The sequence below is a fragment of the Megascapheus bottae genome, chromosome 7, assembly GCF_031878675.1.
Source record: "Megascapheus bottae isolate mThoBot1 chromosome 7, mThoBot2.hap1, whole genome shotgun sequence".
NCBI classification, from domain to species: Eukaryota; Metazoa; Chordata; class Mammalia; order Rodentia; family Geomyidae; genus Megascapheus; species Megascapheus bottae.
The window spans coordinates 24,087,236-24,101,855 of record NC_143515.1 but is presented as its reverse complement, the minus strand read 5'-3'; the positions used below and the strand labels follow the sequence as shown (position 1 = coordinate 24,101,855).

Below are 14,620 nucleotides of genomic sequence, written 5' to 3'. Positions count from 1 at the left end.
GAGTTCAAGCCCCAGGGAAGGCAAAAAAAACCCAAAAGTTGGGTTTTCCTGAAGCAAATGTTTATGGGTGTCTCTTTCCTATCTCCTAACTCCGTGGCTACCGTTATGTCATTTATCACTCTGTCTGTCTCCTCAAATGTAAGATAAAGACAGTAAAACTTCACAGAAGTCCAATAGGAATTAGTGAAGGCATTACTCTACTTTGTTACAGAATTGTAAGCTCTTCACAGATGGTTTTTAGGAGATAGGTGCCATACTAAAATTAGGAGTAAACAAGCTAGTGTGGAAAAATCACTGACAGGTTTTTTTGTTTGTTTGTTTGTAATTGTAGAGATTAAATGCCCTGGCTGCACTAGTTCGAGGCAGTCTTTCTAAAATACACAGAAACATTATTACTGCATTGATTACCATTGATGTGCATGCAAGAGACATAGTCACTGAACTTGTACACGCCAAGGTAAATGTTTTATTGAAGTCAAGTCACATACTTGTCTCTGAATTCATGTGTCATCTGCACTATGTCTACAATTACACATATCACTGTCATGTAGGTAAACACAGTCAACTCCTTTGACTGGCAGAGGCAGCTGCGCTATTACTGGGATGTTGACCTGGATAATTGTGTTGCTAGAATGGCGCTTTCTCAGTACACTTATGGCTATGAATATTTGGGAGCCTGTCCAAGATTAGTTATCACTCCTCTCACGGTAAGTGACCCACTTGTGTAAGTTAACACAAGTGCTTTTAACTCCCCAGACCTTTGAACTCAGGGTTCATTTGCCTACCACTTGAGCCAGACTCCCCCAGCCCTTGTTTACAGATGGGGTCTTGTTCCTCTTTGCTGGGCCAGTTTCCTACCTCCGTCTCCCTGGGAGCTGGAGCCACAGACATGCACCATGATGGATTGGTCTTCAATCACATCCTCCTATCAAAGCCTCCCATGTAGATGGGATTACAAGCTTGAGCCACCATCCCTGGCAATATGAGTGACTTTTTTTTAATCCAACATAATTTATCTAGCATAAACTTTTGAAAAGAATTGTTGTGCTCCAATGTTGTAAAGCAAAGATTTGAGTATGTTTCGGCTGCAGTAAAATTTTTCATGGAAATAGTGACCCTCTTTCTACAGAAAGAAAATTGACTTTGTCACTTCCTTCAATAATGACAATTTCTTAACTTCTTTAGGATCGCTGCTATCTTTGCCTCATGGGGGCTCTGCAGCTTGACCTAGGGGGCGCGCCTGCTGGGCCTGCTGGCACTGGGAAAACAGAGACCACCAAAGACCTAGCGAAAGCTCTGGCCATCCAGTGTGTGGTCTTTAATTGTTCCGATGGTTTGGACTACAAGGTACAGTCGTTCGTCTGAATACAAACATCAGGTGTTTCACGTGGTTCTCCCACTTTGCGACAAAACCTAATGAAGGGAGAAATTGGGGTGACGGTAAACAAGGGAAGAAACATGGCTCAAGGAATGGTTCGGGTAAACAGAGCCAGGAAAGCAAATTCATTGACAGCTGGGGAGTCCAGGGAAAAACTGAGGCCAAGGGAGGGATGTCCAAATGTTAGAAAATTTAAATATTTGGGTGTTTGTAAGTAGAAAGAAGTGAGATAAAATGTAAGGTAGGATATCAATGAAATTAACAAGAAATAAGCTTATAAGAGAAAATGGGAAATTTAGACACTTCTGTCTTGATAGCAAAATATGTAGGAGATACAAAATCATGATAAAATTAGTCAGAGCCGTGGTTCTCAAGCTTTTAGGTCATAGAACCTTCCACGCTCTGTATGTGTACATGTGTACATGCATGTGCACACATGCACATGTGTGCCTGTGCCTGTGCTAGTACTGGTGCTTGAATTCAAGGCCTTGTACTCTTACTTGGCTCTTATGCTCAAAACTGGCACTCTACCACTTGAACCATGTCTTCACTTCCAGCTTTTGTCTCTTGGATATATCAGCTTAGAATTGTGATCTCCAGATCTCAGCCTCCTGAGTAGCTCAGATTACAGACATGAAATGAACTACTGTCACTGGCTCTCATGTTCTTAGAGATTATTGAAAATTTACATCTGTTGATAATCACCATGTTAGAAATAAAAGTGGATTTTTACATATTTTTTTGTTTTAAAATAATAACAAAGATCATTCCACCAGTAATCCTAGTTATTCAGGAAGCTAAGATCTGAGGCTGGTTCAAAGCCAGCCTGGGCACGAAAGACCATGAGACTCTTATCTCCAGTTAATCACTAGAAAAGGGGATGTGGGGCTGTGGCTCCAGGAGTGGGCGGTAGCCTTGAGCTGAAAAGCTCAGGGACAACACCCAGGCCCATGACCCACACACAGAAAAAAAAAAGACCACGTAAACAATAACATATTTTTGTGTAATACAAATTCCTAAACAAAACAAATTAGTAGCATCATTTTATTTTTAAAATCCCTGTTGTTTGACATGCTAGAAAACAGCCGGAGTCTCATATTTCCTGCCGCATTCAGTCTATTGCAATATGTTGTTTGGGTTGAAGTATTTCAAGAAAACTTAGCTTCAAAACAGCTGTGTGCTGGAGGCGGCAGAAGATGGCGGCGATTCAGTTTGAGTCTTTCTGAACTCTCGCCAAGATACCAGCTTTGGCAGCGTAGGGGACAGCACATACCTCAAATCGATCCTAAGAAAGCTTTAAGCAAAACAGAGAACTCAGTCACAGAGGAAAAAGGCAGAAATCCGGCACGAAGAAGACAGCAGGAACCGGTCCCAGCTGCTCAGAGAGGCCGCTGAGACAAAGAGGCTCTTCTGAATCTGAGCAGCAGCGCTGCTTGGTGCCGCAACCTGCCAGCTGCAGACACAGCCACACAGAGCCTGCGGGAGCCCAGAGCTGACACCCAGCCATGCACGGAGCTGCCAGCTTCACAGAACCAGAGAATCCAGCAATTTGTGAGTACCACCGAGGAGAAATTTCCACTTCTGCTCGCGGATTGGCATTGGGAGGGAGCCCCTCCCCCACAAGCTGAGAGCAGCGCCCTCTTGACTGCTGGCAACGACCTGGCCAAAGCAATTGGAACCTGAGAGGTGGTGCTGACGGCGCCATCTTTCTTACTGGCAAAGGATTTCCCAGAGATCCCTTAGCCGGAAATCCGGCCCCAGAGCTGCTGAAGTCCATCCCCTGTGCCAGCCACAGACTTGGTAAACAAAGCCACCCACAGATCTTTCCGCTTGGTTTTCTCAAACAATCGGATCCGAAAAACCTCATAGCCAAATCACAAGAGAAAAAGACTTTCTGAACTATTCAGATCCCAAATTTAGCAGAGACACAAGTTTCCTATCCTGCCCTGACTCCCCCCCCGCAAAAAAAAAATCCTGAAGAATACCATTTTTTCGGGTTTTTTTCTTTAATTTTTTTCTTCTTTTTCTTTGTTTTGGGGTTTTTATTTTCTTTTTTTTCTTCCACCCCCTTTTTTATTTCCATCTATAGGTGTTCTTATTGTCTCTTTACCATCCTACCTACAATTTTTTTTTCTCTTTTCTCTCCCGCATCCCTCTGTCACTGTGGTTGTTCCTGGAAACATAGTGACAGCTCTGGGTACAGTCTGAATACAAATGATATCTATATTGATACAGTCACCTGCTTTTTAATCTTCTGGTCTCAACCCTAGTATTTCTTAAGAGCTCACAATAGTGAGGAATTTCCCCCCACCTTTTTCTTTTTCTTTTGTTTTTTTTTTTATTGTTTTTTTTTGTTGTTGTTGTTGTTGTTGCTTTTTTGTTTTTGTTTTTTTCTCTGTTTTTCGCTCTGTATGGGGTTTTTTTTTGTTTTTTTGTGCTTGTTGTTGTTTTTGTCTTCCTTTGCTTTTTTTTTCTTTCTTTTTAAAAATTTTCATCATTGAAATCTCCTATATCTACCTCCCTCTTTTCTCGATATATTCTTCTTATTACCCTTCTTACTTTCATAAGTTTTATCTAATACTTTCCAAACTTTGTACTCAAATACGCTACCTGCTTATCAACTTAGGTCAGTTATCCTTACTCTATACCTTTTCTTCATTACTATAATAATCTTACACTCCTACGTTATTCCTCTTGTACATCCCCTATTCTCTCTCATACTATTTTTCTATCTCTGGTCCTCTGTTCATTTTCAACCCTTATACTGCATGGATCTACACTTCATGGCTGTTGAGCAATATTGTATATCTAGGTGTTCAATTATACTCTAGGTCCAGAGGGACTTAAATACAATAGAGATTGGATTGAGAGGCTTATTGTTTTGGTCATAAATCGCTTACCAGTGCTTATATTAGACTGGTCTGTAAGTGCACAAAAAGAAAGAGTGATAATACCAATCGAAAATTGTGAACATCTAGTGTCTGCCAGCTAAAGAGGTCTAGGTTGGTTATATCTGAAAAATTATAATTGTGTTTAGTATTAATCTTGCTCCCATTTTCAAATGGGCAGAACAAGAAACTCAAGAAAAATGTCAAATCAAGGAATAACATCCCCCACCCAATATAAACAGACAATGGAACAGTCACTGGCAAACCTAGAGGAGAGTCTTCCAAGTGCTATATAAATGCAATTGATACACATCATTAATGAAAAATGTGAAAATATAAAGAAAGAGATAAGGGAGGAAGCCATAGTTAAACAAGAGGAAACCATAAACAAGGTGATTAGTGAAAAAGGAGAAGCCATAAAGGAGGACATACTAAATGTTTTTCAAAGAAAAATGGACAGATCAACAAGGCAACAACTCAACAGAGAAACCTTAGAATTGAACAACTATATAGACCAATTAGATCTAACAGACATCTGCAGAATATTCCACACAGCAATAACACAATATACATTCTTTTCAGCAGCACATAGAACATTTTCCAAAATAGAGCACATCTTAGGCCATAAAACAAACCTGGACAGGTTCAGAAACACTGAAATTATTCCCTACACGCTCTCACACCACAAAGGCATCAAATTGGAACTGAACACACATCTCCATCAACGAAAACCCTGTAACTCATGGAGATTGACATCACATTGTTGAATCACCAATGGGTCATCGAAGAGATCAGAACAGAAATCTAACAGTTTATGAAATTTAACAATAAGGAGCACACAAAATACCAGCTGCTTTGGGACACGGCAAAGGCAGTACTCAGAGGAAAATTTATAGCTCTGAGTACCTACAACAAGAAGTTGGAAAAAATCACAAACCAACAAGTTAATGTGTCACCTTAAGCTCCTGGAAAAAGAGCAACAAACCAACACTAATCCCACCAGAAGGAGGCATATTATTAAAATCAAACCAGAATTAAATGATTTGGAATCCAAAAAAAAAACTATAGAAAGAATCAACAAAACAAGGAGTTGGTTCTTTGAAAGAATTAACAAAATTGACAAACCCTTAGCAAATCTTACCAAAAAAAAGAACAGAGCATACCGAAATAAAGAAAATCGTAGACGAAAATGGCAATATCACGACAGAAATTACCAAGATCCAGAGTATCATGAGGGAATACTTCTCAAACCTTTACGCCAACAAATTTGAGAATCTAGAAGAAATGGATGAATTCCTAGCCAATATTAACATACCCACACTGAACCAAGAAGAACTAACCCAACTAAACAGGCCTATTTAAAGCACTGAAATAGAAATGGCAATAAGAGACCTTCCACCTAAGAAAATCCCAGGGCCAGATGGATTCACAGCTGAATTCTATAAGGTCTTCAAAGCAGAGCTCACACCAATACTCCTCAAGCTCTTCAACGAAATTGAAAATGAAGGTTCTTTACCAAACTCATTCTATGAAGCCAGTATAACCCTCATCCCCAAACCAGACAGAGATTCATCAAAGAAAGAACTATAGACCTATTTCTTTGATGAATATTGATGCAAAACTTCTCAACAAAATACTGGCCAACCGTCTACAACAACTTATCAAAAAAAATTATACACTATGATCAAACAGGATTCATCACAGGGAGACAAAGCTGGTTCAACATACGCAAATCAATTAATATAATTCAACACATCAACAGGAGCAAGGACAAAAATCACATGATTGTCTCAATAGATGCGGAAAAGGCATTTGGAAAGATCCAACACCCCTTTATGTTAAAAGCTCTGGAGAAACTAGGAATCCATGGAACATTCCTCAGTATAATAAAGGCTGTGTATGACAAACCCACAGCGAGTATTATACTTAATGGCGAAAAGCTAAAGCCATTCCCTCTAAAAGCAGGAATGAGACAAGAATGTCCACTCTCTCCACTCCTCTTTAACATAGTATTAGAATTCCTAGCCAGTGCAATAAGGCAAGAAGCAAGCATAAAGGGGATCCAAGTAGGGAAAGAGGAAGTAAAACTATCCCTCTTTGCAGATGACATGATTCTGTATTTAAAGAATCCTATAGACTCTACTCCCAAGCTCCTTGAGCTGATTCAAAACTTTGGAAGTAGAAGGCTATAAAATTAACCCTCAAAAATCAACTGCCTTCCTCTATGCCAACAGTGAGAGGAATGAGGCAACAATCAGGAAAGCAACTCCTTTCGCCTCAAAGAAAATAAAGTACCTAGGAATTAGCTTAACTAAGAATGTAAAGGACCTTTTTGATGAAAACTTTAAAACCCTGAAAAAGGAAATTAAAGAGAACTAAGGAAATGGAAAAACCTCCCATGCTCCTGGATTTGAAGAATCAACATCGTGAAAATGACAATCTTGCCAAGAACTATCTACAAATTCAACACAATACCCATCAATATCCCAATGTCATTCTTTAAAGAAATACAAGAGGCAATTCAAAATTTCATATGAAATAATAAAAGACCCCGTATAGCAAAAACACTTCTTAGCAGAAAGAACAGCGCAGGAGGAATTTCAATACCAAACGTTAGACTCTATTACAGAGCTATAACTCTCAAAACAGCTTGGAACTGGCACAGGAACAGGCCTGAAGACCAATGGAATAGAACTGAGGACCCAGATATTAAACCACAGACCTATGGCCACCTAATCCTTGACAAGGGAGCCAAAAAAATAGACTGGAAGCAAGACAGCCTCTTCAACAAGTTGTGCTGGCAGAACTGGTTAAGCACCTGCAGAAAACTAAAGCTAGATCCTTCTTTGTCACCTTGCACTAGAATTAACTCCAAATGGATCAAAGACCTGGAGGTAAAAGCTGACACACTGAAAACTTTACAGGAAGGAATAGGAGATACACTAGGCCTCCTTGGCACAGGTCGAAACTTTCTTAATAAGGACCAAGAATCACAACAAATCAGAGAAAGGCTGGATAAGTGGGACTGCATTAAACTGCAGAGCTTTTGTATGGCAAAGGACATAGCTAGTAAACTAATCAGGAAGCCTACAGAGTGGGAGAAGATCTTCACCAACCAAACAACGGACAAAGTCCTCATATCTAAAATATATCAACAACTCAAAAAATTGAATCACTCCAAAACTAACCTCCAAAGTAACAACCATCCCATTAAAAAATGGGCCAAAGACTTAGAGTCTTCTCTGAAGAAGAAACAAAAATGGCCTATAGACACATGAAGAAATGCTCAACATCTCTGGTCATAAAAGAAATGCAAATCTGGGGCCGGGAGTTTGGCCTAGTGGTTAAAGTGTTTGCCTAGCATGCATGAAGACCCCGGTTCGATTCCTCGGTACCACATACATAGAAAAAAGCCAGAAGTGGTGCTAAGGCTCAAGTGGTAGAGCTCTAGCCTTGAGAAAGTCCAAGGACAGTGCTCAGGCCCTGAGCTCAACCCCAGGACTGGCAAAAAAAAAAAAAAAAAAGAAATGCAAATCAAAACAACTCTAAGATTCCACTTCACTCCAGTTAGAATGGCCAGGATCAGGAAAACGAATGACAACAGATGCTGGAGGGGATGTGACCAGGAGGGATCACTACTACACTGTTGGTGGGAGTGCAAACTCGTTCAACCACTATGGAAAGCAGTGTGGCAGTGCCTCAAAAGGCTAAACATAGAACTCCCCTATGACCCAGCAATTCCACTACTTGGCATTTACCCAACCGTCCAGAAACAAGGACATACTAAACCCACTAGCACAACAATGTTCATTGCAGCACTATTCACCATAGCAAAGATATGGAACCAACCTAGATGTCCCTCAGTTGATGAGTGGATCAACAAGTTGTGGTATTTGTACACAATGGAATTCTATGCTGCTGTCAGAAAAAACGACATCGCCCCATTTGTTAGGAAATGGAAAGACTTAGAAAAAATCATATTAAGTGAAGTAAACCAGACTCAAAGGAACTTAGGCTCAATGGTTTCCCTCATTCGTCATAATCAGTAGAAACCTTGGGCTCTACTAGCAGAGATTTGCAATAGAGCAAAATCTTGATACATAAGGCCATATAATGTGAAGCTAATTGAAAGGACCTCCAGAATATTGAAACAAAAGCCATATAATGAATGATTGTTGTCCTTAATGTACTATGTTGTCTCTCATCTCCTTTGCTGTCCCTTGGTTATCTCATATTGGTATAGTATCTCACTTTGTTATCTGATATATTGAATTTATTTGTATTTGGATATTTGAAATTTGATAGGGAAGGGGGGAAAACCAAGACGGGTGGAGGGTGTGGGGGAGGAGGGAAATGGGTACCAAGACATGTGAAAGGGTATCAATGTATGTGAATTAATGTGCCTTCTATCTGGCAAATATCATGTAACCCTTTTACTAATTACAATAAAAAAAATTAAAAAAAAAAAAAACAAGTTGTGCTGGCAGAACTGGTTAAGCACCTGCAGAAAACTAAAGTTGGATCCTTCTTTGTCACCCTGCACTAGAATTAACTCCAAATGGATCAAAGACCTGGAGGTAAAAGCTGACACACTGAAAACTTTAGAAGAAGGAATAGGAGATACACTAGGCCTCCTTGGCACAGGTCGAAACTTTCTTAATACGGACCAAGAATCACAACAAATCAGAGAAAGGCTGGATAAGTGGGACTGTATTAAACTGCAGAGCTTTTGTATGGCAAAGGACATAGCTAGAAATTAATTAGGAAGCCTACAGAGTGGTAGAAGATCTTCACCAACCATACAACAGACAAAGGCCTCATATCTAAAATATATCAACAGCTCAAAAAATTGAATCACTCCAAAACTAATCTCCAAAGTAACAACCACCCCATTAAAAGATGGGCCAAAGACTTAAAGAGAGTCTTCTCTAAAGAAGAAACAAAAATGGTCTATAGACACATGAAGAAATGCTCAACATCTCTGGTCATAAAAGAAATGCAAATCCAAAAAACTCTAAGATTCCACCTCACTCCAGTTAGAATGGCCAGGATCAGGAAAACGAATAATAACAGATGCTGGAGGGGATGTGGCCAGGAGGGATCACTACTACACTGTTGGTGGGAGTGCAAACTCGTTCAACCACTATGGAAAGCAGTGTGGCAGTGCCTCAAAAGGCTAAACATAGAACTCCCCTATGACCCAGCAATTCCACTACTTGGCATTTACCCAACCATCCAGAAACAAGGACATACTAAACCCACTAGCACAACAATGTTCACTGCAGCATTATTCACCATAGCAAAGATATAGAACCAACCTAGATGTCCCTCAGTTGATGAATGGATCAACAAGATGTGGTATTTGTACACAATGGAATTCTATGCTGCTGTCAGAAAAAACGACATCGCCCCATTTGTTAGGAAATGGAAAGACTTAGAAAAAATCATATTAAGTGAAGTAAACCAGACTCAACGGAACATAGGCTCATTGGTTTCCCTCATTTGTCATAATCAGTAGAAACCTTGGGCTCTACCAGCAGAGATCTGCAATAGAGCAAAACCTTGATACATAAGACCATATAGTATGAAGCTAATTGAAAGGACCTCTAGGATATTGAAACAAAAGCCATATAATGAATGATTGTTGTCCTTAATGTACTATGTTATGTCTCATCTCTTTTGCTGTCCCTTGGTTATCTCATATTGTTATAGTATCTCATTTTGTTATCTGGTATATTGGATATATTTGTATTTGGTTATTTGAAATTGGATAGGGAAGGGGGAAAAACCAAAATGGGGGGGTGGGAAGGAGGGTAATGGGGACCAAGATATGTGAAAGATTATCAATGTATGTGAATTAATGCACCTTCTATCTAGCAAATATTAATTACAATAAAAAATATTTTAAAAAAACAGCTGTGTGCTCTATAAAGAACGGAATATCAAGAATGAAGGAACAGATGACACTGTACAAAAGGAAATGTACTCATTACCTGGCTCACCTAAATGTAACCCCTCTGTTCAGCACTTTGACCTCAGGACTCCTCAAAAATACTTATTGATGTTCAGTGATGTTTATGTATTTTTAGCTCGTTTGGTCATTGCTAGGAAAATGGAGAAGCATAAATGCATTTCTGTGTTTTCCCATATTAACTCTGGAGCTTTCTGCAGAATCCTATATAAAGACCATGCTGACGGCCAAATGTGTACATTGTTCTATCAGTGCAGCTGTCTGTTTTGCTCTGCCTGGGGGTTGGGGGTAAAAAAATATGTGTGCAAACCCTTCACATGCATACACAGATTGTTCACAGTAGAATTTGTGGAATGTTAGACCTATAGAGAAAGACCAACACATCACAAAACTTCCACCACTCAAAGGAAAATATTCTAAGAACTTGGGGTAGTGGATTGGTATTTACTTTTCTTCCCCCATTTTCTTCTAAAGAATAATGTATAGCTATACTGGGCACATGAATCCTCCAGAGATCTTTTATTAAATGCAAATGCATATTCTGGGGAAAGAATGATAGAAAGATGACTCTGGTCAAGATGCTTTGTAAATATAAATGGACATGTTAAATTTTATTAGTAGTAATGGGGTGTACAGAGCAGTTTCTAGCATAAGTCAGATAATGAGTGTATTTCTTTTTGCAAAATGTCACCAGGACATGTTCCATTTAAATGTCTTTAAAATACACGTTCTGATTAAAAACTGAAATGCATATTCTGACTTACAGACTTTGTGTTGGACCTAAAACATTAGCTCCTTACATGTCAGAAAAAAAAATATGATGAAATAATGTACTATCTGAAGTTTCCTTTGGCAACAATAAAAATTGCTGGGAAGTATTGAAAACAACAGAACGATGGTAACCGTCTACCTCTTGTATCTGATTGAAACTTCCCAAAGTGAAAAGGTTTCAAAGCAAAGTGGTAGACAAAACTGGAAGCATTGTTTCCAGTGATCACACAAGTGCTGAACCCTTGGACTCTGGGATAAAGAGGAGGGGGATTCCCTAATGGTCATCGACTGAAAGATTAACCTGTCTAATCCCACTGTTTGCTCATCCATCTGGACATAATTTCACCAACTACAACATTATGCATTCGGTCTCTGTACATCTACTGAGGGCCATAACCAAAAAAGATGCTATAATCATGTCTGAAAACAGACATGTACCTTAAAGCTCTATCCAAACCACAAAAAAAAAAATGACTCACGCGCTCCCTCTTCTGGCTACATTAAGTAAGCGCCTCATCTTTGCCTATGTCTGCTTTCTGATAGGCTGTTCTTGTGTTCTGGGTAGGTATTTTTATGATATGCATCACAGAATTGTTCCTGCTTTCTACCAGCACCTCACTCAGAGTATTTGAATTAACTCGTGTTCGACAAAGAGTTACTCAAATCCTAATGCTGAGTACCTGAATTATTATCTGATTGGTAGACAGAATAATTACAGATGTCATTGATTTAGGATGAACTAATACTGGAATGACATGTGCAAAGTCTTTCTTCACTTAAACAGTCACAGCTACTCATTTTCCTGCACCTTAGAATTCTGACATAGAATGAATCAAGAACCATGACCTTAACCTGTGAAAGGATACCTTTTGCTTAAAGGGTATCCATCAAGCCAGGCACAGTGGCTCGCGCCTGTATTACTAGCTACTCAGGAGGCTGAGATCTGAGGATCACAGTTCAAAGCCAGCCAGGAACTGAAGTCCATGAGACTCTTATTTCCATTTAATCACCAGAGAAGTGGAAGTGGCCCTGTGGCTCAAGGGGCAGTGCAATAACCTTGAGCTGAAGATCTCAGGGACAGCGCCCAGGCCCAGAGTTCAAGTACCACTCCCAACAAGTAAATAAATAAAAAGGTTTCCATCAAGAGCACACGCTAAAGACAATGGAAGTTTCCCTTAGTAAAATTCCTCCCCCACATTTCTGTAAAGTCCTTAGGTCTGATTCCTCCATGCGCTGGATTCTTTGAGAATGTCAAGTATTTCCAGCAGTCAATAGATGTTATAGAAAAGAAAAAAAAACATGATCAATAGTCATGTTACTTCAAAGTAAAAATTAGATATGAGTCACTTAAAGAGAGGCACAATTCTATTTCCTCATATAGAAATGTGTTTATTTCTGACATATAATACAGTAACCATAATATTCAAATGAATATTCACATAAAGCTATTGCCTATTTACAAGTACTGCCTCTTGTCTCATTATTTTAGCCTAGAATTTAATAACTTGTGGTACTGAGGATGAATTTTGTATATAATGAGCAAATATTGTACCAATGAGCTACCACCCCAAGACAAAAGTTTAACTTTTGAAGGAGTTAAATGTTTTTTTTTCTTGCTTTCAGATGATGGGACGCTTCTTCAGTGGCTTGGCACAGTCCGGGGCCTGGTGCTGCTTCGATGAATTTAATCGAATTGACATAGAAGTTTTGTCAGTTATTGCCCAGCAACTTATCACCATTAGGAATGCCAAAGCTGCAAAGGTAATACATTGAGGTAGCTTTTCTCTGGTTGATAATTAATCCAGCACATTGCATTTTAGGAAGCACAGTGCTAACTTTAGCCTGGCTGGTCTACATTTTTAGTGTAACCACTGAAAGCTGTAGCAACAGGGCTTATTTGAATACATCAGTCCCTCATCCAAGAGACACAGCGAAACAGCTGTCCTATGCTGGGACATAGGGATACTGAGATTGTGTGACACAGTCCTTGCCTTCTGCTCTAGCAAACACACACACACACACACACACACACACACACACACACACACACACACACACACACTGTTCCTCTGTCCTCCATCCTATTTTCCTCCTCACATTTCTTCCTGCCTTTGACATTTACTTCCCTTTTCTCCCTCTCTTTAATGCTGTCTTTGTTGGATTCAGCCACTTATCACAACCTTCAGGTTCATTGTAGTACTGAGGGGAAAACGTGAAACAAATCCAGAAAAACCCAAGGGCTTCATCTCTCCACTCCTCAGTGGATTGGGAAATCCAAGGAGGATAAGAACAAATGTGCATTCTTTTTTTTTTCTTTTTTTTTTTGCCAGTCTTGGGCTTGAGCTCAGGGCCTGAGCACTGTCCTTGGACTTTCTCAAGGCTAGAGCTGTACCACTTGAGCCTCAGCACCACTTCCGGCTTTTTTCTATGTATGTGGTACCGAGGAATTGAACCCGGGTCTTCATGCATGCTAGGCAAGCACTTTAACCACTAGGCTAAACTCCCGGCCCCGCATTCTTTTTTTAATTAAAAGATTTTATTAACTCTGACTTTTTACATCAAATTTCAGATGTCAAGTTTAAAAAACAAGTATTCACTAGCACATACTTTTTTAAAATTAAAATTGAGCTGAGAGTTTATATGTCATAGATATATATCGATCTATATATCAATATGTCTATAGAGTATATATCCTATCATAGACTTATGTGTCTATGTTGTTATAAATATATCTCCAAGTTCATGTCAATGACCTTGAGTACCTGAGTATTGAGTCATCGCTCTTGTACTGTTTGGATCTAATATCCACATATCAAGGAGACCATGCGCTTTTTGTTCCTTTGGTCTTGACTTATCTCACTCAACATGATTTGCTCTAGTTCCATCCACTTCCCAGCGAATGCCATTATTTTTTCTTGTCTGGTGGCTATGTAGGATTCCATTGTATATATGTACCATAGGCAAATGTACCTTCTAAAGTCATCCTATTGTTTAACATCTTGTTTTAGATTCACAAGAACAAGCTTCTGAAGAAGGAGTTTTGTATTTGGAAGCTAAAGGCATCCAAGGAAGGGAATAGGTCCTCTACTCCTCTTTGTCGACCATCTGAGTTACAGTCTCCAAAGGGTAGCACTGGGTAGCCTCTACAAAGCAGCCCCCAGTGAAAACCTCCCTGAACCCCCCCCACTAGCCCCTTCATCCCTTTCAGAAGAGCTCTCAAACTTCCTCAGAATCCCTGAATAAGACTTATCCTGGCCAAGAGGGATCACTACTACACTGTTGGTAGAAGTGCAAACTCGTTCAACCACTATGGAAAGCAGTATGGCAGTGCCTCAAAAGGCTAAACATAGAGCTCCCCTATGACCCAGCAATTCCACTACTTGGCATTTACCCAACCATCCAGAAACTAGGGCATACTAAATCCACTAGCACAACAATGTTCATTGCAGAATCATTCACCATAGCAAAGATATGGAACCAACCTAGATGTCCCTCAGTTGATGAGTAGATCAACAAGATGTGGTATTTGTACACAATGGAATTCTATGCTGCTGTCAGAAAAAAACGACATCGCCCCATTTGTTAGGAAATGGAAAGACTTAGAAAAAATCA

General features: G+C 39.6%; 1 protein-coding gene across 1 annotated transcript in view; it reads left to right on the top strand.

The window, feature by feature from the left end:
* Dnah6 (dynein axonemal heavy chain 6) overlaps window positions 1–14,620 on the top strand; it is a 171,399-nt gene that overhangs the window by 62,723 nt on the left and 94,056 nt on the right. The window contains exons 27-30 of the mRNA XM_090336588.1: window positions 332–457; window positions 552–707; window positions 1,186–1,347; window positions 12,632–12,769. Coding sequence (XP_090192714.1) covers window positions 332–457; window positions 552–707; window positions 1,186–1,347; window positions 12,632–12,769 — 582 coding nt within the window. The remainder of the gene's footprint in view (window positions 1–331; window positions 458–551; window positions 708–1,185; window positions 1,348–12,631; window positions 12,770–14,620) is intronic.